We start from the raw sequence: 24464 nt of genomic DNA on the forward strand, positions 1-24464 counted from the left end.
AGGGAGGGAGCTCGGGAGATTAAATCATTAATATTTCCCGAGAACAAGGATTATGAGGATCAGTGTTCCAGATGCTGCCAGGCCCCAGATGGGAGAAGGTGAGAGTTTCCTTTTCACCTTGGCCTACGAGCGGAGAAGGGATTTCTAAACAGAGCAGGAGGTGGGCAAAACTAAAAACAACCCCGAAGCAGAGGCTGCCAACAGACAGCACAGGGACACCTGCTCTAGGTGTGTTTTCACCTACACACAGGCAGCACACCTGCTCCTGTAGGTGTGTTTTCTCTGCCCTGTAGGGTGTTTTTCTGCAATGTTCGACACAGAAGTCTGCATTTGCTATTTAGGAGATTTATTCAGCTTCTCTTGGAGAATCAGAAGAGTCAGCAACTCTGTGCCCACTTTCCTCCCTGGCAGGGATGGCTAGAGCTGAAAGGGACTGCCCGCCCAGCTCCCATCCCCCGACCCCTCACCCCACCCTTCTGTGCCCTGTTTCCCAGGTCCTCCCCAGGATGGCCTCACTGCACATGCTCACCATTCAGCCTGCTTCCCTGTGTACATCATGAGTCTGGCACTTACGGGTCTCCCGATTTAAGAAGCTGCACCTTTCCCAGGCTTAGACTTCAACGATTCTTTAATTTTATTTATTTTTATTTATTTTTAATTTTTCTAATGCTTACTTAGTTTTGAGAGAGGGAAAGAGAGACAGAGAGAGAGAGTGGGGGAGGGACAGAGAGAGAGGGAGACACAGAATCCGAAGCAGGCTCCAGGCTGAGCTGTCAGCGCAGAGCCCGATGAGGGGCTCAAACCCACGAACTGTGAGATCATGACCTGAGCTGAGGGCCAACGCTCAGCCAATTGAGCCACCCAGGTGCCCCTCTCTTGGCACTTTAATGTGGTTTTTCTGGCTACAATCCGTACCTTTTTGGACTGTCAGTCAGAAATGTACACAACAGTCTAGATGCTATCAGCTCTTTTTGAATCTTGAAACACCTGACTCTTCACTGAAGTATCTTCCATCCAGGACACCTGGGGAGAAAGAGAACATTCTCCTTCTGAGATGAAAATGTGCTTTCATTTCCATGAACGTGGGTGCGAGAACCTGGTGTCTCTGTGTTGTAAACACTGTGGAATGCAGGCTAATAGACTGTTGCTGGCACTTTGAACTTTGCAAATGAACTTTAATGGAAAGCAGATTACTTCCTTTATTGTAGCGTGTGATAAATTCTCGGGGTATTGCGTCCATTCCGCACTGTATACACAGGTGGCCCCTTGGTCTGGCGGGCCTTGCAGCGACCGGAATTTCTCCAAACGTCCTCACCATAAATAACGTGAGTCCTCTATCTGGAATGCTCTTTCCCAGCTCTCTGCACACCACCTCCTTCTCGACCTCAAGGTGTCAGCTCACGCTAATCATGCCTCGTTGTCTTATCCCAAGTATGTGCCCTCCCCAGGTCCTGCCCGTCACATCATCCTATTTATTTCTTCGATTGCATTTATTACTGTTAGAAATTATCTTGTTTGTTTTTTGTTTCTTTGTCTTTTGTTTGTCTTCACATCTCTACTGTGACTTCCCTGAGGGCGGGACCTGCCAGGGCTGATTCCCTAGGCCTTGTGATGCTGCCCCACATTCTTGATGCTCAGTAAAAAAGTGTTTTAATTGTAAGTCTGTGATGGTTAATTTCATATGCCAACTTGATGGGGCTAAAGGATACCCAGAGAGCTGGTAAAACATTACTTCTGGATGTGTCTATGAGGGTGTTTTTAGAAGAGATTGACATTTGAATTGGTAGACCAGTGCAGCTGGCATCATCGAATCCGCAGAGGGCCTGAAGAGAACAAAAAGGTGGATGAAGGATGAATTTGCCCTCTGTCTGAACTAGGACATCCACCTCCTCCTGCCCTTCGATATGGGCATCCTTGGTCCTCAGATTCAGACCAGGACTTACACTGTTGGTCCCCTGGTTCTCAGCCTTTGGACTCAGACTGAATTATACCAATGGCTTTCCTGGTTCTCCAGTTTGCAAACAGCAGACTGTGGGACCATAACCATATGAGTCAATTCTCTAGAGAACCCTAATACAAAATCAAAACTCTTATATATTCTTGAGTACAACTTAGAAAATACAAGAAGACACAAAGGAAAAAGTTGAAATCAAATGTAATCCCAGATACTATCATTGCCAATATTTTTTGGATATTTTTAAATATGTGGAATACACACACACACACACACACACACACACACACATACACTCTAGGAAAATATTAAGATATATATTATTTATAAGATTTCACATATATTTTAAAGATTTATATATAAATCTATAAGTCTATGTATATATAAATACATACATATTGTCAACCTTGGCACTATCAACATATGGGCCAGTAATTCTTTGTTGTGGAGGCTGTCTTATATATTGTAGGATGTTTATTTAGCGGCACCCCTGGGCTCCACCTACTAGGCACCAGTAGAATTCTCCTTCAAGTTGTAACAACCAAAAATGAATCCAGACATTTGTAAATGTCCCCTGGGATCAAAATCATCTCTGTTGAGAGCCATGGCTCTACAGTTAGATATTTAGGTTGTTTGTATAATTTTCTAGTATCGTAAATAATGCTGTAATGAACATCCTTATATTTTTAAGTAAAAATACCTAGCAGTGAGATCCCAGGCCCAAAGAGCTTATAGCTCCGTAAGGGTTTGGATAAATAATGCTAATTTTGCTCTCCAAGGCTCTACCAGGGTATATCAGACCGTTCTTACACCACCTCCTCCCCTCAGTAAGTCAGCAACTTTTCTTAATCCTGGCATTAACAGATCTCCAGAGGGTGGTCCCAATACTGTTTCTGCTTTGCTTTTCACAATTTCTCTACAAGGACTCTAAGCTCAACCCTAGTGTTTGTCTTTTTTTTCTGGGTTTTGCACCTCTGTTCTTTATGTGCCCTCTGCCTGTCCCTTCTACCCAGTCCCAATGCCATTCCCTCCATGGATACTTTGATGTCCCAGCTAGACTCTTTTCCTATTTGGAATCCCCAAACTATTGGTTTCCTTCCATCCTGATGGGAGTTTCTTTATTCTAGGCTGTATTACTTCTGCACATCTGCACTCTCCTCAAACTCAAGCTCTTTGAGGATAGGAGTAAAACTTCCTCGATTTTCAAAATCACAAAAGCTCAGCCCATGTGCTTTCCCATAATATACCCACCAGGCTTAGTTCTGGTGGGAATATAAGCCACTGTTCCACAAGAAATCTACTTTTACCTCATTTTTCAATATGCCCGAATGAAGAAACCAAGCCTTTTGAAAGACTTCAGTTCTAATTATTGGGTAGGAACAGATAAGCAGATATTTGCAGCAGGTGAACTCCTAGCATGCTTGCTAAATGGGCCTGATTTCAGAATATCAGCAGAAGGAAATCTGAAGCTTCTTTCACTAGGAGGAGGGGCTACCTGTAGGGTTAGGAAAGATTTTTCTGTGTAATCTAGTCTAAAAAAGAACATGTACTACTAGAAAGAAGAAAACAGGACTGTAGACCCAGCAATGCCACTGATTCATTCTGTGACCTTGAGAAAGTCTGTCCTCAACAAGGCTTTGTTGATTTCCTTATCCACAAAGCAATATTTCCCTATCCACAAAACATCTAATACTGTATCTACAACACGCCTGGACCCATGATTCCAGATGGGCTCAGAGTGGAGGAGGGCTGACCAGGAACGGCTGACCTGTCCGTTCCTGATCATAAGCCTTCCTAAAGGATTCTCCAGAAAGACTAGCTGGAACTGTTTATTTAGAATAATCTTTATTCCGAGGTCCACATTTCACAGGTGAAGAAACTGAAAAGTTTTGAAAAGTCAGGTGACGCTAGTCATAAGTGACTTGAATTATTTTGAATTGAGATATATAATTCATATAACATAAAGTTCACCCTTGTAAAGGGTATAAAGTGTAGAGTTCAGTGGTTTTTAGTATGTTTGTTATGGTACACCCCCACTAATCTACTTTCTCATCCCCTGGGGACCACTAATCTATTTGCTCTCTCTAATGATTGACCTCTTCTGGACATTTTATATAGATGGAACTATACAATATGTGGCCCAGACTATTTTCACTTAGCATGATGTTTTCAAGGTTCACCCACGTTGTAGCGTGTATCAAAACTCAATTCCTCTTTATGGGCATATGTTTTCAACTGTAGTGGGTATATACCCAGCAGTGTAATTGCTGGGGCCATAGGTGATTTTAAGGCTCCGAGTTTGGAGGTAAAAAGAGGGAATAAAGGAAAGAAATAGGACAAAGCAAGGCACCAACTGGGTCAAGGAGAGGCATTTGTGGAAAGGTGTTTGGTGAGGCGGTTTTTTGGAAGGAATAGGAATGGTCAGCATATTAGTGCCATAAATTCCAACGTTGGGTGAAAGTTCTCCATAGGCTCCCCATCGTGCATCCTTCCTGTTAATAGCAATAGTAAAGGAACCAGGGACATTCGATTGGGAAGAAGCTCTGAAAGACTGTTGGGGGTGGAGATCATGCCAGTTTGTTCAAGGGGGACCCAGAGAGTAGCACAGAGGTAGAGGTTATTATAAGAAGGCAGTACCCAGAGCACTTAAGAGGTAGAGTTCAGGACTCAGACCTGGGCCTGTCATTTACTATCTGTGTAAATTATTTAATTTCCCCTGGCCCTCATTTTGCTTTTTTTTTTAAATGAAATTTATGGTGAAATTAATTTCCATACAACACCCAGTGCTCATCCCAACAGGTGCCCTTCTCAATACCCATCACCCACCCTACCCTCCCTCCCACTCCCCATCAACCCTCAGTTTGTTCTCAGTATTTATGAGTCTCTTATGGTTTGCCAGGACTGTTGGGGAGATTAAGTGAGATAGTATATAGTAGAGTGCAAAGCTATGTACCCAGGGTATATTAAGTTGAACCCTATGAAATTACCCCTATTTGACTATTTTTGTCCTACACAAATGGCAATCTCATACAGCTCAATTTAATAGTAGTTATCCAATCATCATTAGCTAACTAAGTGGGCATAACTTTCAAAGATTAACTGGATTACCTTAAAGATAGTGTGCTCCCTGTCATTGAAGGTATGCAAGCTGAGGACGTGGCAAAGAGGTTTCAAACACCAGCATTAGGAAGATGAATCTGGGGCTAGTAAGTCAGTAAGGAGGTGGTTGCAATCTTCCCAGAGCAAAGGAACGGGTCTAGGATGGGGGTAGAGAGAGTGGAGAGAAGGGGGTGGGCATAGAAGCAAGAAGAGTGTGGAAGACTTTCCTTTCTGGCTGACTGGGAAAGAGAGACATGAGAAAGAGTGGTGTAGGCCTGGGTAATTCACGTGTTATCGGGCCCCCCTAGGAAACTTGGTAGTGAGTATTCCCCTTCTGCACATTTCACTGGTGTCAAATGTTGACTGGGCCTCCATTTCCTGGTTGAAGGCCTTTTCTCTCCTGGCTTGTCAAACTGCATGTCCTAGGTGAAGCCACAGAAGGGAAGGCAGTTCCCGGGCTCCATCCTTATAACTGCTGGAACAGCCTGGTTGGTCTCCACCCTCATTTATACTTACCTTGGCTCATTCCCATGTTTCACTTGTTCTTACCCTTGACCTACAGTTGTTATCAGTTCCAAATTCTTCGGCCATGTGTTGGCTTAGTAACTTGATTCAACTACTTGGCTTACCTGTTGGTCTGTCCCTGAAGCTTGGCTAGTCTGTGATGTTCTCCTTGTTTGAACTCTGAGGGTCTAAGATGGGTTAATGGATGAGCCTGGTAAAAGTTTGTCCTATGTGCATTTTAACTGTCTGTGCATTTTCCTAAAGCTCAGATTCTGAAAGGTATCTGTAACTCAAAAATGGTTAGGAACTCTGGGGACTCCTGAAAAGACCGATAACGTTAGGTCGTGAATACCTGCCTTGTGACCACAGCAGTAGACAGGGCAACACGCAGGAGAGTGCACCTGGGCTTTGGATCCAACGTGGGTTGAGTTTGAATCCTCTTTCTATCATTCACAAACTTTGACATTTGGCAAAATACTTAACATTTGGCCCCAGTTTTCTCGTTTGAAAATTGTGGATAACAGTAATACTTATTTTATAGAGCTGTTGTGAGGATTGGAGGTAGTGTATCTATTGAACTTCATTGACGGCCAGTTCTCAGTAAACGTAACCTTTAATAATGATAATATAAGCTAAGTATGAGGTAAGGTAGTGGTATTTGTAGAAAGCAGAAGTAATGCAAATATGTCTATTTTCCTATTTTTTTAAACAAAAACTTTTATTATTTTTCTCTTTATAATGTTATACATCTTGGTGTTGTAGAAAATTGAGAAAATACAGGCAAATAAAAAGAACATAAGAGTTACCACCCAGAGAAAACATTTCGATGTACATCTTTCTTTTATACTTATATAAATATAATTTTTATGACAAAGCTGACTATGTAATATGTATTTTTTTTGTGTAATAAAATTTGTAAATAGCTTTCTGTGCCATTGAATACTCTTCTTTAATGGCTCATAGACTTCCATTGTGCGGCTGTACCATAATTTGTTTAACATATTTCCAACTGTTGGTTATTTAGGCTATTTCTAATTTTTTGGTACTCCCAGTGAATATTTGCATAGTGAAATCTTTGCATACTTTCTTGGTTATTTTCTTACCTTGTTAAGAAAAAACTTTCCCAGAAAGACAAAACAACCTCACTGTTAATCCTTGAAGATATTGTCTTGGCTATCCAAAAATTCAAGAGTTTAAGTAAAGATATAATGGAAAAGTCAATATTTTAATGCAAAGATCATGTTCTATTTTGAATGATCCTCTCCCATAGCACCTAGCACATATCCCCAGAAGAACAAATCTGGGATTCTGGGGCTTGTGATCACTGTAAAAAGTCAAATAACAGATCATTTTCTGTACCTAAATATTTGTACTAAGAGTGACTTGTGCTCCTTCATCTTGGTTAAGAATCACATTTCTTTTCTTTCTCCAAATCAAATGTTATATGTTCCAAGTCCCCATCCCACAGTGCTGGCAAGATATTAAATCCTGGTAACTATTGTGACTGCTGTCCCACCCCAGGTTCATGTGAAGGTATGTTGTTCTAACTCGATATAGACAGAAAACAACCCTCTGGCCTTTTGTTCACACTGCTACCATAAAGGTACCCTTTGTTCAAGTTGGTATGGCCCCTGAAAGGCCAACCATTCTGCTCTTCACAAGGGTTCAGGAGTCCTTGCTATGACTTTAGCCTCCCAGGGCAACCCATATGGGAGGATTTCCTACCTGCCCAGGGCAGAGAGAGGCCCAGATTCTTGCCACTCAAGCATCCTGCAAAGCCTAGCCCATGTCTCAGCTGTGAGGAGGCTTTCAAATCTCCCTTCCCCCGACCACTTGGTTCTCCATTCTTTCCTCATCTGGGACAGTTTAGCATAATTTTCCTCAGAGGCCCAAAGTGGGAAGGGATCTCTTCCTGAGCCTGAGAATGGTTACTTCGTGTTGTACCACACAGTGGCCCTGAGGGGCAAGTGATCAAAAGACCAAGCCCCTTCTAGGGAGTGGGGATAGAGGGCACAGGGAAAGCATTATAATAGGTCAAAGCACCATTTGTACAATTAGAAGAATGGAAACAACAACAATGTCCCTCAATGCTTAAATTAACGACAGTGAACGAAACATTGAAATACTGTTCAACTGCTGTGACCAAACACAGCCACGATGATATTTCCCATCCCGCATGTCCTTCTTACAATGTGACTTTGACACTTCTCCCATGGAGACTTGGGGTCTATTGCCCACCCCCCACCCTTGAAATTGGCCAGGCTTTTATGACTTTCAACCAACCAAGTGCAATAGAAGTGAAGCTATGTGGCTTTCGAGGCTAGATTGTAAAAGGCTGTACAGCATTCTCTTTATTCGCTGTAACACTGGCTCTTGAAGCCTTTAGCTGTCATTTAAGCACAGACTGCCCTGAGACTGCTGTGGTGTGAAGAAACCCAGGCTAGCCCACACAGAGAGCCCACAAGGAGAGGTCCTGAGACTCCATGAAGACGTCCAGACGTCCTTCATTTGCTTCATCCCCATGCACTTTCTCCAATCTGGCTGCCATCTGACTATAGGTCCATAAGAGACCATCCAGTTCAGCTCTTACCAAATTCCTGATCCACAGCAACTGTATGATTTAACAAAACGATTATTATTTTAAGCCACAATAAGTGGCTTATTATTTTTTTTTCAACGTTTTTTATTTATTTTTGGGACAGAGAGAGACAGAGCATGAACGGGGGAGGGGCAGAGAGAGAGGGAGACACAGAATCGGAAACAGGCTCCAGGCTCTGAGCCATCAGCCCAGAGCGTGACGCGGGGCTCGAACTCATGGACCGCGAGATCGTGACCTGGCTGAAGTCGGACGCTTAACCGACTGCGCCACCCAGGCGCCCCGAGTGGCTTATTATTTTAAGCCACTAAGTTTTGACCGATTTGTTACTCAGCAATAGACAGCCAGAAAGTATCTCTTGACATAAGGGAAAGGAAGCAAAAATAATATAAAAACAGGGAGGGGAACAAAACATAAGAGACTCTTAAATATGGAGAACAAACAGAGGGTTACTATTGGAGGGACTTTGGGGGGGTGGGCTAAATGGGTAAGGGGAATTAAGGAATCTACTCCTGAAATCATTGTTGCACTATACGCTAACTAACTTGGATGTAAATTAAAAAAATAGAAAAGAAAAAAAAAAAAGAAAGGATCTCTTGATGCACTGATACAGAATAGTCTTCAATGTATCGTATTAATTTCTAAAAAATGCAAAATGTGTATATTGTAGGCCCCTTTTGTTTAAAGAGATTTGGTCTTGAAAACGCATAGATCACTGGTTTGCCAACCCTCTGTGTGCATTAGAATCTCCTGGGATCCAAACATTGTTATCTTTTATTATTTTTTTTATTTTTATTTTTTTAATATAATTTATTGTCCAATTGGCTAACATACAGTATATAAAGTGTGCTCTTGGTTTTTGGGATAGATTCCCATGGTTCATCCCTTACATAGAACACTCAGTGCTCATCCCAACAAGTGCCCTCCTCAATGCCCATCACCCATTTTCCCTTCTCCCCACCTCCATCCACCCTCAGTTTGTTCTCTGTATTTAAGAGTCTCTTATGGTTTACCGCCCTCCCTCTCTGTAATTATTTTTCCCCTTCACTTCCCCCATGGTCGTCTGTTAAGTTTCTTAAGATCCACAAATGAGTGAAAATATATGATATCTGTCTTTCTCTGATTGACTTATTTCACTTAGCATAATACCTTCCAGTTCCATCCACATTGCTGCAAATGGCATGATTTCATTCTTTCTCACTGCCAAGTAGTATGGAATACTACTTGTTATCTTTTAAAGGTCCTCCAGGAGATTCTGATGTGCAGCCAGATTTGGAAACTGCTGCTATAGAATAACCAGAAGGTAACACAGGAAACTGGTGCCGTGTCTGCCCCCAGAAGGAACAGCGGGGTAAAGAATAGCTAGTGTGGGAGAATTACTTTTCATTGAAAACTCTTTGATTTTTTGAATTTATTTATGTGTACATGTTACCTGTTTCCAAGGACAATCAAATTAAAAAAAAAAAAAAAGGTACAACACCCATCGCAGTGAAAATAAATCAGAATAGCAAATCGGGAATAGCCTCTCCAATGATGGGAGTCAGTTTGGGGCCCACTAGAGCAAGGCCTCAGAGCAAGTGACCTGTCCCACCTGGGAAGTGTGGCTGGTCAGAAAGCACTGAGGAGGCAAATCCTGAAGTGGCTGCTCACCAGAAATGACTTATTTGCTGGCCCACAACAACCCCCACTTTAGTCACTCTTTGGAAAGCAGTTTGGGATAGAATAATGGCTATTATACGTGACCTTCCAGCTGCTAGCACCTCTGTGAACCCTGAGACCAACAGGAGGGGAAATGCCCAGACTCGCATGGGAGGGGTAAAGAGACCTGAGTTCTGGCTGCCTGGGCGGCTGAACTGCTGTTACTGAGGAAAAGCAGATTAGTAGGGATTTGGTGATCTGTTTCACTTCTTAGACTCCTGCTGCAGAGTAGTAGAGCACTGATGAACTATGGTAGGAGTAGCAGACCAAAGTCCAGTTCCATGGAGCCCCTGGGGATGTGTATGTGGGGAGGCAGAGAGGGCCACAACATTAAATAGCAGCCTGAGATGCTGAACTGGAAGGGAGAGAGGCACCAATGACTGTCCTAAAGCTTCCTCTCTAGCATCTTCTCCTTGCACTGGGTCATAGCCATATGTTCTTGGGTTTTGGCATCAGGCAGCTCTCAGTTCGGAAATCCCCCACCGTTCCACCTCAAAATCCACTACTTGTCAGTTGCGTGACCTTGCTGAGTAACCTAATACTGTGATCCTCAGTTTCCTCACCTGTAATGTAAATTAAAATGGATGGAATGTGGGGTGCCTGGGTGGTTTAAGTTGGTTGAGTGTCGACTCTTGATTTCAGCTCAGGTCACGATCTCATGTAACATGAGATTAAGCCCTGCACTGGGCTCTGTGCCAGCTCGGATCTTGCTTGGATTCTCTCTCTCTCTCCTTCTGTGCCCCTCCTCTCCCCCAAAACAAATAAATAAACTTAAAAAAGAAACGTATACTGTTTTAGGGGCACCTGGGTGGCTCAGTCGGTTGAGCATCTGACTTCAGCTCAGATCAGGATCTCACGGTTCATGAGTTTGAGCCCTGCATCCGGCTCTCAGCTGTCAGCCCAGAGTCCGATTCAGATCCTCTGTCCCCTCTCTCTCTGCCCCTCCCCGGCTTGCATGCTCTGTCTCTCTCAAAAATAAATAAACATTTAAAAAAAAGAAAAAGAAAAAAATGCATACTATTTAAAAACTAAAATGTATGGAATAAGAGAAAGAAAATGATAGTTGTTGTTATATTAAACCAGGTTTTACTGGTGTCTGTTACATGCAAGGATGCAAGGTGTACTCTTACGTTTGACAATACGGTGGATGTAGGGGTTAAGAGTGGGCTTTGCAGTCAGGTGTAACTGGGACAAAATCATATTACTGTCACTTATTAACTGGGACCTTGGGCTAGTCACCTAACATCTCTGAGTCTAGTTTCCTTACCTATAAAGGGAGAATCATAGCATCTCCTTGAAAGCTGCTCTAAGGATTAAATAATGAATGTGAAGAGTTTTGTGCATCCAGAAATATACATCCAGAAATCAGCATCTGTTGCCATTGTATGTTCTGCAGCCTATAGGGAGTGACAAAGTACCTTACACCCACTGTCTTACTTGACCCTGGCCACGACTGGGAAGGAAGGACACATCAGGTGCGTCTGGCAGGAAGGGGGCAGGCATTAACTACCTTTGATGTCCATTGACTTATCTCCAGTCACAAGGGACAGCATCAGGAGTAAACCCAGGTGTTCTGATTCCCCATATGACTTGTGACTTCTGGAAGCTCTGAATCTGATGGTTGACAGAAACTTGAGGATCATCTCTAGGCAAGAAAGGGAGTTCCTTAAAATTAGTGTGAAGAGGTTCATTGGAAAGGGAAGGAAAGGAAGTTAACCGTTTTTGCTTCTTTCACAGGTGCTCTTGACCTTCCACTCCTGTCCAGCGAACCCCCGCAGGCTATAAACAAGAGACAATGAATAAACATATATTTGACGTCAGATAGCGCCCAGTTACGGGGCAGATAATTAAATCAGGATGACACGTTCAGATGTGACTGGAAGGGTAGGGGAGAGAGAGTGGGAATTTAAACTGAGACCTGAGACAAGAAAGAAACCAGGCAGCAGGAACCAGTGGTCGGTCCCGAAAGAGAACAAGCTTGGCTGGCAAAGGAGGCCAGGATGGGTGGAGAGCAGAGAGAGAGGGACGGATGCCAGGTAAGAAAGGCGCCGGTCCAGAGCATTCAGGTCCTCGAAAGCATAGGGAGGAATTTAATTTTATCTATAAACGTCAAGAAAAGCCACTGAGGATTTTAAGCGAAGTTGGAATTACGTCTCATATTTATTTTTACATTTTTATTCACATCTTAAAAGGCGTCTCTGGCTAATTGGGACCTTCAGTGGAGAGTAGGTTACACTAATGGTAAAGCCCCTAACTTTCCAGCTGACCTTTCCCCATTTAGGATCTTCATTCCGCATCTACAAAGGGAGAGTGGGAGGGGACAGGGTCCCAAGGGATCAGTGATAAAGACCTTCCAGCTCGAAAAGGCAGAACACTTAACCGCTCTAGACCGAAAGCTTCCGGGTCTCTCCGGACACCTTTTCCTTGCTACGCTTTCAGGGTTCAGGTGTAAAACCGCTGATAATTCCTCACATCCCCCAGCGGAGAAGGAACCTCCCGAAGAACCAGGGACTTGCGGCCCTGCCAGCCAGCCAATCGTGAGGAGGAAAACAGCCAGGGGGCGGCACCCCCGCGGTCCGGGCCGCGTCATTGGCTGGCGGCCGCGTCGCTCGCCCGCGGGGCCACGTGACTGCCACCGTCCGGGCCGTCGTACTGGCTGGGTCTTCCGCACCTCTCCGCCGGTGCTTCCAGGCCGCTCTTCGCGGTCCCGCCCGGTGGGGCCCCGCCTTCCTCGGGGGCCGGGCGATGGGCGGGGAAGGGGACGGGCCGGTTAAAGGGAGGCCGGCCCGGGACCGGGCTACCTCTGCCGGCGCTGCTGTGTTCCCTCATCCTCGCCACGGCGCAGGACGTGCCGCGGGGCCTCGTCGCACGGGGAGGCCAGGGACCTAGAGGTGAGAAGAGGGGAGGGGACGCGAGAAGGGGGAACCGGGCGGTGCCGGCCTCCACGCGGTCAGCGGGCCCCTCTTAGGGTCGTTCTGGCCTGTGCCGGAGACGTGGTGGCAGGAAGCCCGGACCAACGGTCGACGTGGGCGTCGTGGCCAGGCCGTTGTAGGTGGGTGTGCGTCAGGGTTGTACCCTCGGTCCGCAGACCCGGAGCAGGGTGAAAGCCCCCGTCTCTCGCTGCGGCGATTCCGACCCCACTCCTCGGCCTCAGGGCTACCCACCTTCCACCCCACATCACGCGGATGCCCCGCACCTCGTAGATAGCCGTGCTGCTCTTGTGTTGGAGCCCTCGTCTAGGCGTCTCAAACTCGGAAAACTGGGAGAAAGACCTAGCCGCCGCCACCACCCAGCGTCCCACCCTCGGACAGATGGGGAACCAGGCTTGGATACGGGAGAGGACCTTATTATCTTGGTTTTTAAAACCACACATCTGGTTAAGTACAAATCAGGGACTGTACTTCGAGACTCATAGACTAAGTTGTAATCTTTCACTGGATAGTTGGGAACACTGAAAGGACAGAGAGAGGGAGGGCCAGGTCCTCTCCTGAAATTATACAGCATGTCATTTGCAGAGCTGGGACTTGTACCCACCTCTCCCAAACTCATAGAATATAAGGCTGAGTACCTTTTTTTTTTTTTTTTTTTGCACGGATTGGGGACCACCTGAGTTGGGAGCATTCAGGACTTAAACTTTCTGGCACCCATTCTAGTACCTTTTTTTCCGCCCCCCTCCTTTTCTCTAGGGCTCTTTATGTCAAATCTGGAACCAGTGTGATATCCAGTATTGGGTTAAGCAGAAGTTCTTGTTTTTGAAAATCAAGAGAGAAAAGGAAAGCCAAACCTACTGGAAGACAGAAGCCCATTTTTTTTCCCCCGTCAAGAATCTCGAGGGACAGACTAGTAACTGTCGTTTATTGAACAAATGCTATGTGCCAGGCACTGTGCTGGGTACTTGTGCTAGCTTTACAACAGCCCTGCAAGTTAGATAATGTTATCCCCATTTTACAGGTGAGAAAATGATGCTGAGTAAAAGGAAGTTTTTCACCCGTGCCATACAGTTGTTGAATAGTGTGGCTGGGATCTGAATAGAGATCTGTTCAACTCCAGGACATATCCAGTGATTCTCCTAGTAGGGCCCTTACCTCACTGGCTCCGAGTCTCCAGGGATTCAGTCTTGGATCTCATCCCTGGATTTGCCTGAGAAACCGCACTTGAATATCACTGAACTATAATATGCTGCCTCCCAGGGGTAGATCTAGAGATAACACATTCAGGGCTGGGGAGAGGTCCAGATTGGATTCACGAGGGGTGAGGATTTTGATCATTGACTTCGCTTTTAGTGAGCATAGACCCCCCCCCCCCAAGCAGATGCTTGCCACAGTGAAATTTCATGGCATAAACTTAGTTATGGCGCATGGAGGCAGAGAGAGAGAGAGAGGTCACTCCTTTTTCTTTACTACATAGCTGTTCAACTGTCATTTCTCCATTCACTCAACAAATATTTGTTAAGCACTTATTAGGTGCTAGCATGGTTCAAGACCCTGGAGATAACAGCTGTGAACCAAAGAGCAAATTACTGCACTGATGAGAAAGACAATTAACCAAAAGTTAACTAACTAACTAACTAACTAAATAAATAAAAGTATGAGATGGTAAGAAGGGCCATGGAGAAAAATAAAGCAAAGTAAGGGGGACAGGAGTACAGGGCAGGGATGAGGGAGGGAGGCGTGGTGGCGGCAGTGATGCTGTATTATGTGTTGTGTCTGGGAAGGAACTGCCTAGGGTAGTATTTGAGCGGAAACCTAAAAGAAGCAAGAGGGAAAGCTATGAACACAGCCCCGAGCACCATTCTAGTTAGAGGGCCAGCAAAAGGAGACGGAGGTAGGAACAACCTGCTTGGCCTGTTTGACTCTCTGCTGGGATCTGAATTATTATTCTGGCCAAAGTACAGTTACAGAGATAAATTTTACATTGTTGCTCCTGACAGAAAAAAAGAAAATGAAAACGTTACCAGTGCACGTGTGTAATGTGAAGGATAAAATTGATTTCATTCTTAATCCTCTGCCAAACCTGCTTCAATAATGTTGTGCCAACAGCTTCCAGAGTTTTGCCACCTTCACTGATTAAAATTAATAAGACTCAGAACTATGAGTTGAGCACTTGGCCACAAAATGGCAATTTGAACTAGCCCCGAAGACTTCTTAGCAAGGAAACAAATCTGGGGGGTCAGGTGGTATTTTGGAAAGAGAGGGAACCTTGGAAATTGGAAAATGAGGGTTGAGACTTTGGTCCTACTAGTTGAGGCAGTGACTACAACTTTGGTTTTTCTCATATTGGAGGAGAGGACTCATAATCTGTTCTCGGATCTGTTGAGGAGGCAAGTGGGAGGTGTATATGAAATCTTTTTGAAAGCTGTGACTTACTCTTCAAGGAACTATTATTTGATCGTGGTTTTACATGACGTTATTTTCCTCTTTGGTATTTTAGTTTTTCGTCTTACATTGATTGGGCTTTATACCAGAAACAATACGTCATAGTGGCGTTTGAGGTGGGCCTTAAAGGATTAGGAAAAGGACCAAGATAGATGGAGATAGAAAGGAAAGGCATTCCAGACTGAGTGAACAACATGAGGAAAGGCCCAGAGGAACCAGGGATGCTTAATATTTTCCTAGATTGGTGACTAGAACACCAGAGCATGGAAGGAAGCAAAAGAAAGGCAGGTTCAGCTCGTTCAGAGAGAGAAGCCTGTGCTAAACTTTGTAGACCGTATGCAGGAGGAGGTGGGGTGCCATTGCAGATTTTCGAAGAGTGATCCAAATGGTTCGATCTCTTGTTAATGAATGCTTCTTTTGAAAAAGAGGCAACACAGCATGGTGGTTAAAAAAAAAACGACGGGTTCAGTTAGGTGTTTAAGGCTGAAGTACGTCTGGGGACAAAACTCCAAAGCAACCAACTGGTGTGGATGGAGAGGTGCAAAAGTGCAGACGTAGCAAAACGTTGACAATTGGTGAATTGTGAAATTGTTTAATAGGTGAACTGTGAATATACCAGTGCTGCACATATCATTCTTTCAACTTTTCTGAAGGTTTGAGAAGTTTCAAAAGAAGCAGTCGAGAGACAGAGTGCGTGTGAATCACACAGGCTTTGCTTCCCGTCACAGTTCCACTACTTGCCAGCAGTGTGAGTACAGGAAAATGATTCCCAGCCGCACAGTCCACACCTGTTACAGCCTAGTTGTAACTGAGATTTTTCCGTGTAAGTGAAGAGAGAGAGTCTTTTGGTAGGTGACTTGTTCACATTAACATGAGGTGAATGTTAAGACTTCAAGTTTCCCACAAACTTTAGATCTCGGTTATTTTATGGAGTCGCGATTTATTTTCCCTTCTCTGTTTTCTTTTGGATTGTTTCGTATTATTTTCTGTGATTCCATTTTATCTCCTCTGTTGGTTTATTAGCCATAGCTCTGTGATTAATGGAGTTGTATTAGGGTTTATAGTATGCATCCTTAATTTATCACACTCTACCTTCGCCATTATTATACCATTTTGTGTATAAGAGCCTTTTAATACTCTGCTTCCTCTCCTCCTGGTTTTATGTTCAAATATATATTAAACATGTAAAATAGACCACTTTAACCATTTTCAGTTTGCAGTTCAGTGCATTAGGTACGATTCACTGTGTTGTGCAACTGTCACGACTTTTATTTTTAAAACTTAAGGGGTGCCTGGGTGGCTCAGTCAGTTGAGTGTCCAACTCTTGATTTCGGCTCAAGGCATTATCTCCCGATTTGTGAGTTCGAGCCCCTTGCCAGGCTCTGCGCTGATGGTGCGGAGCCTGCTCAGGATTCTCTCTCTCTCCCCCTCTCTCTCTCTCTGCCTGTGCACTTTCTCTCTCTCTTAAAATAAACTTTAAAAAAAAAAAAACAAAAACTCGGGACACCTGGGCGGCTCAGTAGGTGTTCTTCAGCTCAGGTCGTGATCTCAAGGTTCCTGAGTTCGAGCCCCGCATTCAACTGCACACCGACAGTGCGGAGCCTGCTTGGGATTCTCTCTCTCTCTCTCTCTCTCTCTCTCTCTGCCCCTCCCCCGCATGTGCTCTCTTTTTTAAAATAAATGAATAAACTTAAAAAAAAAAAACACAAAACTTAAAACAGAAACTGTAACCATTAAGCGATAACTCCTTCCCTGCAGTCCCTGGTAATTTCTAATCTATTTTCTGTCTCTCTAAATTTGCCTGTTGTAGATACTTTATGTAAGTGGGATTATATAGTATTTGTCCTTTTGTGACTGGCTTCATAGTGGTTTCAGAGTTCATCCATGATGTATGTGACGAGTATCAGAACTTCATTTATTTTAAAGGCTAGATAATATTCCATCTTATGGCTGATATCACACTTTGTTTATCCATTCGTCTGTTGGTGCACACTTAGGTTATTTCCACTTTTTGGCTGTTGTGAGTCAATGCTGTTATGAACAGTAGCATACAAGTATTTGAGTCCCTGGTTTTAATTTTTGGGGTGTATATGTTTAGGAATGGAATTGCTGGGTCACATAAGGATTCTCTAACAGAGGAAACTACCAAACTGTTTTCCTCAAAAGATACACCATTTTACATTCCCACCAGCAGGGTACCAATTACCTTTCAGAGAAACAAAAATTAGGTTTTAAAAGTAAATTTAGTTCTTTTTGAAATCTTTTTGTTAAAATAACTTTTAAAATAAAAACCAACTGGGGAGCCTGGGTGGCTTGGTCAGTTAAGCATCCCACTTCAGCTCAGGTCATGATCTCACGGTTTGTAGGTTTGAGCCCCACATCGGGCTCTGTACTGACAGCTCAGAGCCGGGAGCCTGCTTCAGATTCTGTGTCTCCCTCTCTCTCTGCCCCTCCCCGCCTTGTGCACATGCTCTTGCTCGCTCTCTCAAAAACAAATAAACATTAAAATAATAATAATAAAAACCAATCCACCCATTAACAAACAACTTATTAGGTGCCTTCTGTGTGCCAGATTTTATGCTAGGTATTGTGAGAATACACAAAAAGTAGAAAACATCTCCTTGAACAATTCTTAATCTAGTTGGGAAGATAAAGCATCTCCCCAACGAATGTTCATTGAACATCTAAACAATGGGAGTTCAGAGAAAAAATGAGGTACCATTTATGTGCTAGTATGTTCCTTTATGTGCAATATGTTCCTCCTCTCCCCATTTATTTTTCCACTTTTGGCTTCTCTCTTGGGCCTGATACCCCCATTTCCAGTTGCTCACTGGACATCCTCATGTGGACATCTGATAGAAATTTCAAACCTGTGAAACCTAAAGTCAAACTTTTTGTTGTCTCCTATCTTTTCGTTTCCTCCTCCGTGTTCCTATACATCATTCTTCCTTGTGCGTGTCGCACCTCACGATCTGTCTTGGATTTGTCCATCTCCGTTAGTGTCTCCGGTCTTGTTCTACCACTGAAATGTCAAGCCTCTCCCATCCCTGCCCTGCCTTGGAGTTTATGCCTTTGTCAGCCATAGCTTACAGGATGAAATCTAGGCTTCTTGGGATCAAATATGAAACCAGTCTTTCACTCTAGTCTTAACCTCCTGCAGCTTCACCCTAGGAATTGACATTCTAGGTGACTTTTTCCTGGGTCTTGGATTAAACTGTGACCTTTTACTTGCCTGAGTTTCCTTTCCTTTCTTGCTTACAACTTGTTCACATTGGCCCACAGCTCATCCTCCACTCTCAGAATACGCCAAACCTCTGTTAATGGCATGTAGAGTGTTATAGCTTATCTGTTTATAATTGTCTTAGTCCTTTGATTGTTGGTAGAAACTGGGTTTCTTATTCATTTTAGCAAGAACTTACTGATCTATTATGTGCTAAGTATTGTTCTTGTACTGTGGATATGAGAAAGACTATAAATAATAGTATTTTTAATGTATAAATACATTATATAATTTCAAAAGTCCCTGTGAAAGTGCTATGAAGAAATAAAGCCAGGTAAGGATTTAGAGAATGATGGAGTGGAGTATTATTTTATTTGGAATGGCCAAGGACTGTCTCTCTAAGGGGATGATACACTGGCTGAGCCCTGAAGGATGAGAAAAAGCCTGCAAAGATCTGGGAGTGATTATTACAGGCAAAGAGAACTTGAGCAAGGGCAAAGACCTTAGAAAGGGAATCAACTTGGCGTGTTCCAGAACAGCAAGAAGGCCAGTAGGAAATGAGGGTAGAGAGGTAGGCAGGGTTCAGGTATTGTAGGCCATTAGAGTAGCCCAGATAAGATGTGATGGTGGAGGGGAGTGAAAAGTGATTAGGTTCAGGTACTTTGGACAGTAGGGAGCAGGTGGATATCATATTTGAGGTAGCACAGACAGGACTTACTGACGGATGATATATACGATTAGTAGGTTAGAGGAAAGAAAGATTGACCCCTTGGTTTTGGGTCTAGATTCTGAGGCAGTGTGTCTAGCACAGTGGTTAGCTTATGATGCTTAGAAGCGGCGCCTGGGTGGCTCAGTCGGTGAAGTGTCCGACTTCGGCTCAGGTCATGATTTCACGGTTTGTGGGTTCGAGCCCTGTGTCGGGCTCTGTGCTGACAGCTTGGAACCTGGAGCCTGCTTCTCATTCTGTGTCTCCTTCTCTCTCTCTCTCTCTCTCTCTCTCTCTCTCTCTCTCTCTCTCAAAAATAAGCATTAAAAACAATAAAAATTAAAAAGAAAAAGATTGTCCTCTGAAAAGGCACTTCAGTTTCACAAATTACAGAACTGTTATACATGCATTGTTAGTTAAAAGTATGTGCTGTAGTTACCAACAGCAGACATTGGTTTGCTTCTATCCAAATCTTCAAAAACAAGTTGGCTGACTGCTATCAGGCTCATACAGAAAGGATGTAACCTCTCTTCTAGTCCAGTGCTCTAGCCTCTCAGTAATTCACACGGGAATTGTGTCAATGCTGCCTGTCTGCCACCTGGATCACACCGCTTTCTAGGTGTCACAGCTGCATGTGTGCAGCTAAAAAATAAAGTGAAGAAATGTCGTTCCTTTTTGTGTTACTCAAACTACCATTGTACTTTAATGTATGCATAGGTAAATGCACTGTTCAGCGTTTTGTTTTTTTCTTCCCCTGTGATTCCTGCAAGGTAATGTGGAAGGTTCAAGTATTTTCCTCTTGAACCTTTCCTTTTCTCACTCTCAATTATCAATGTGAATAAAGGGAGAAACTGGCCCAGATGATACGGTACACTTGTGTTTTATTGAACTTCATGGAAAGTATAGTTTGTATCCCAGCCTCCTTAAAATGGAAGTCTGGCTGTAGGCTCTATTCCAAGGATAAACACTGTCATGTCTTAATTTCCATGAAGCAATTGATGAATACTATAATTGAAAGCAGTAACTGGCTTAAGGAAGTGAGAGGATTTTTGTGCGAAAAGGGGTATTTGAAAAATATGTTCCAAAGGAGATATTTCCACTTGAAAACAAATATTGCTTTGCATTCTACTTTTCCTGTACTTGAGTTATTTGCTTAGCAAATATTTTAGCTCCTATTTTGGAAAGCATATACCTGGACATGTTGGGGGATACAAAGATGAATTAGACTGGAGCTTGCTCTCAAGGAGCTTACTGTGTGTGAAGGTCACACCTACCATTTAGTGTAAGATAATTTTTAATGTAGTTTTATGTTGCTTTGTGTTTTAAAATCTGTGTGAAAAAGGAAAAAAAATAGTGTTGAGAGTTTTAGGAGGTGAGTAGAATAGATAAAGGAGACTATGCGTGGCTTTTGGATTCAGACTGATGGCTGTGTCAGTTCTACTTCTAGGACTGTTTGTGAATGAATACCTAAGTTTTTGAGAGTTCGAGGTGGAAAAGGGCCACAGCCAAGAGTATAGTAAAAGGAGAGTTGGGTACACATTTGTAGGTATCAGTCCAGGTCATTTGGGGTAGCAGGTAGGTGAAACTGGGATGTGTCGAGCAGCTGAATTCTAAAGTGTTTGGAACTATCTGAGGTTAGAGAAAGCTAATTAGATAGGTGATAGGAATAGTGCCTTGCTCAAAAAGAGCTATACTTAGAGTCCTAAAATCTGGATTTTATTAGCTGACTCAGTCACTTACAAGCTAAATAAATTACTGCATTGGACAAGTCCTTTCACTTTTATAATCTATCTATATTTAAAGTGGGTTTCTTATAGATAGCATATAGTTGGGTCTTAATTTTTAATCTAATCTGACACTGGCTACCTTTTCATTGGCATGTTTAGAACATTGACATTTGACGTGATTATTTTTATGTTTGTTTTAAACTCTACATCCTGCCAGCTATTTTCAGTGTGTTCCATCTACTTTTGGTCTCCTTTTCCCCCCCTCTTTTTTTGTTTTCTTTTGGGTTGAGAATTTTTTACGATCTCATTTTATCTCCACAGTTAACTCACCGTTTATGCCTTTCAAAAAATTTAGTGGTTCCTCTTGGGTTTACAAATACATCGTTAATCAGAGCCTACCTTCAAATAATAATGAATCACTTCACATCTAGTTTAAGACTTTACAATTCCCAATTACCCATTTTTTTGTGCTATTTTTATAAATATTATTTTGCGTATGCTATAAACAAAATACATTCCTACCGTTGCTTAGATGTTTACCTTTTAGAGCAGTTTAAGATACTTTAAATTAAAACATGGATTTGACTTGATTTTCATTTGTTCCATTCCTTGACTTTATTTCTTTGTTGTGTTTTGTGTAGCCCTAGTTTCTGTCTGGTATATATGTATACATGGTAGTGCTGGTCTGCTGGATATTCTTAGTGTTTGAGAAAGTCTTTGTTTCTCCTTCATCTTCTAAAAGATATTTTCTCTAGGTATAGAATTCTGGGTTGAGAGCTATTTTTCTGTGATAAAGGTATTACGCAGTCACCTTCTGATGTTTCTAATAAGTCCACTGTAATTTTTGTCTTTATTCCTCTGTATGTAATGTGTGTTTTTAATTTGGCCATTTTTAGGCTGTTATCTTTGTTTTCAGCAGCTTGAATATGATATGTGTAGGTGTGGGATTTTGTTTGGTTTTTCTTTCTATATTTGTCATTTTTGGTATTCTCTGAGATTCTTGGATCTATACTTTGGTATCTGTCTTTAATTTGGGAAAATTCTTGGCCATTATGTCTTCAAATATTTCTTCTGTCCATTCTTTGTCCTCTCCTTTTGGGATTCCAAGTACACATGAGTTAGATTGTTTACTATCTTCCGTAGCTCTTGGATGTTCTCTTACATTGTTGTTACTGATTAAAAAAAAAAAAATCTGTTTTTCTCTTTTTTTTTAATTTGGGTAATTTCTATTGACCTATCCTCAATTTCATGGATTCTTTCTTTGGCTCTGTCGCGTCTGTTGATGATCCTGTCAGAGGCATTCTTCATCTCTATTACTGTGTTTTTTCACTTTTAGTATTTCAATTCAATTATTTCTTATAGTTTCTATCACTCTTGTACTTTCTAGTATTAATTTTTATCTTTTTCCTTCCCGGATAGCAGCCGTGTAGGGCAAGATTTGGATTTTCTTAGTTTTTTTCTTATGCCTCTTTTGCATATCTTAGGTTTGGAAAAGCCCTTTGACCCAGGAATCACCAAGAGCTGTTCCAAAATAAAAGGACCTAAGAAATGTACTCAAACTAGGTTGACCTGAGTAGGAAGTAAGAAGAGAGTTACAGACCAGTTGCATTGAGGAATGAAGACCTGCTGTGTGTATCCACCAATCTGATTGACTTGCTCAGGGTAAGTTGTGATCTAAATCTGTTCTTTTCTTCTTTTTCTACTTAATGAGACCATCAAGTAACTATTATTTTACTCTTGTTCATTGGGAGGATCAGCTATAGCCCCTTCATCCAAACAAAATTAATGTGGATTACTTTGCAAGGGTGTATTTTTCTGTCAATTCCAAAACAGGAAACTTTCTGAGTCTTCTGTCTAGTATATTTTGTCTCTGTTTGGCCACAGTCATAAAGTGTGTATTCATTTGTTCTTTGATCCATTCAAACATTTTGTAAGCCTACTATCTCAGAATTACTATCCACCTGTTGGTGATTACAATGATGAGCGAGATATCCTTTCCTCCAAGAGCTGGAGAGACTCTTAGTTAACTAACACAAGAGTATTACTAGTACTATAATGAAAGTGAAAAATACTATGGGATATAGAAGTATAGTGATTCACTTGGGCTAGGGGATTGGTCGGTGCTTTGTAGAAAGGGTAGTGTTGTTTAACTGGGTGTAAAAATGATTAGAATCTTGATGGGCAGAGAGGTTGATGGCCATTCTAAGCTAAGCAAACAGCTAACACAAAGACACTGACTTGTGAAGTATCTGGTAAACAGTTTATGGTGTATTCAAAAAGAAAAAAAAAGACCATCTTCTTTGCTTCAGGGACTTGCAGGTAGCAGCAAAGTTTTGAGACTAGATCCTGTTTTGCAGTATACCTGGGAGTGAAAAACCTGGAAAGAAGATAGTGATAGTAGGAGACAGGCCACCCTGATACCTTTTCTGGAGGGAAAAACTGCAGGGGGAGCCAGGCAGAGATGGGGAAGAATCCTTGATGGTTTTTACTTTGGGGAAGTCCTATACCCAATCAATTATTTGCTCTGACTTGGCTATTTTTGGTCTATATTTTGTGTTTGTTTTTGTTTTCCCTGATCAAGACATATGAGGCTCAACTAACTAAAGAAAGTGAATATAAGATACCTACCCCCGAACTGAACTCGTCTTCACTCTGATGGATGACAAGTAGGACTGTTAAAATGTGTGAGCACTGAGAATTACTTAACCAGTTAATCCCGGTTTTTTCTTTGGGGTAGGAGGCTGAAGCATCTATCTCCAGAAATGTCTTTGGAAAGTAAAGAGCAACATGATCTGTCACTCACTGACTTATCTGAAGGAAATGACCAACACGGCCCTCTGTGTAACATCCCTCCGGAGCCTGCAAATGAATCAAGTACCGACTTCAAGCAGTTTGAAGCCAATGATCAATGCACACCTTATCGTAGGATCCATATGGAGCCTCAAGAGAAATCAAATACTAACTTCAAGAAATTTGTCATTAAAAAATTGCGGAGGACTTGCCAGTGCAGTCCAACCAAAGCCAAAAATGTGATTTTTGGTTTCCTTCCTGTTTTGCGATGGCTCCCAAAGTATGATCTGAAGAAAAACATTTTAGGGGATGTGATGTCTGGCTTGATTGTGGGCATCTTATTAGTACCCCAATCCATCGCTTATTCCCTCTTGGCTGGCCAAGAACCTATCTATGGTCTGTACACCTCTTTTTTTGCCAGCATCATTTATTTCCTATTGGGTACCTCCCGTCACATCTCTGTGGGCATTTTTGGAATATTGTGCCTTATGATTGGTGAGGTAGTAGACCGAGAACTACACAAAGCCGGCTATGACACTGCCCATACTGCTCCTTCTTTAGGGATGGTTTCAAATGGGAGCACATTATTAAACCAGACATCAGACTGGATATGTGACAGAAGTTGCTATGCAATTGCAGTTGGCAGCACTGTGACCTTTATGGCTGGAGTTTATCAGGTAAGAAACAATGGAACGGGTGGTTGCTTCTACCAAAAGAATTCACCATACATGAAATCTCAGATCTGTAAGGGATCTCAGAGATCATAGTAGTTCAAGCTGTCATTCACTGAATGCT

At 42.7% G+C, this 24464-nt stretch overlaps 1 protein-coding gene across 4 annotated transcripts in view; it reads left to right on the plus strand.

Annotated features, from left to right (window-relative positions):
- Positions 1 to 12481: 12481 nt before the first annotated feature.
- SLC26A2 (solute carrier family 26 member 2) overlaps positions 12482 to 24464 on the plus strand; it is a 31599-nt gene continuing 19616 nt past the window's right edge. For 2 of the 4 annotated variants that reach the window (XM_058719998.1, XM_058719974.1), the window contains exons 1-3: positions 12482 to 12742; positions 22364 to 22541; positions 23617 to 24346. In XM_058719998.1, the coding sequence (XP_058575981.1) occupies positions 23642 to 24346 (705 nt within the window). In that variant the 5' untranslated portion in view covers positions 12482 to 12742; positions 22364 to 22541; positions 23617 to 23641. Of the gene's footprint in view, positions 12743 to 15825; positions 15975 to 22363; positions 22542 to 23616; positions 24347 to 24464 lie in introns of all 4 variants that reach the window. The other 2 variants (XM_058719985.1, XM_058719993.1) reach the window with 2 other exon arrangements.

Source organism: Neofelis nebulosa, chromosome 1 (assembly GCF_028018385.1).
Source record: "Neofelis nebulosa isolate mNeoNeb1 chromosome 1, mNeoNeb1.pri, whole genome shotgun sequence".
Taxonomy (NCBI): domain Eukaryota; kingdom Metazoa; phylum Chordata; class Mammalia; order Carnivora; family Felidae; genus Neofelis; species Neofelis nebulosa.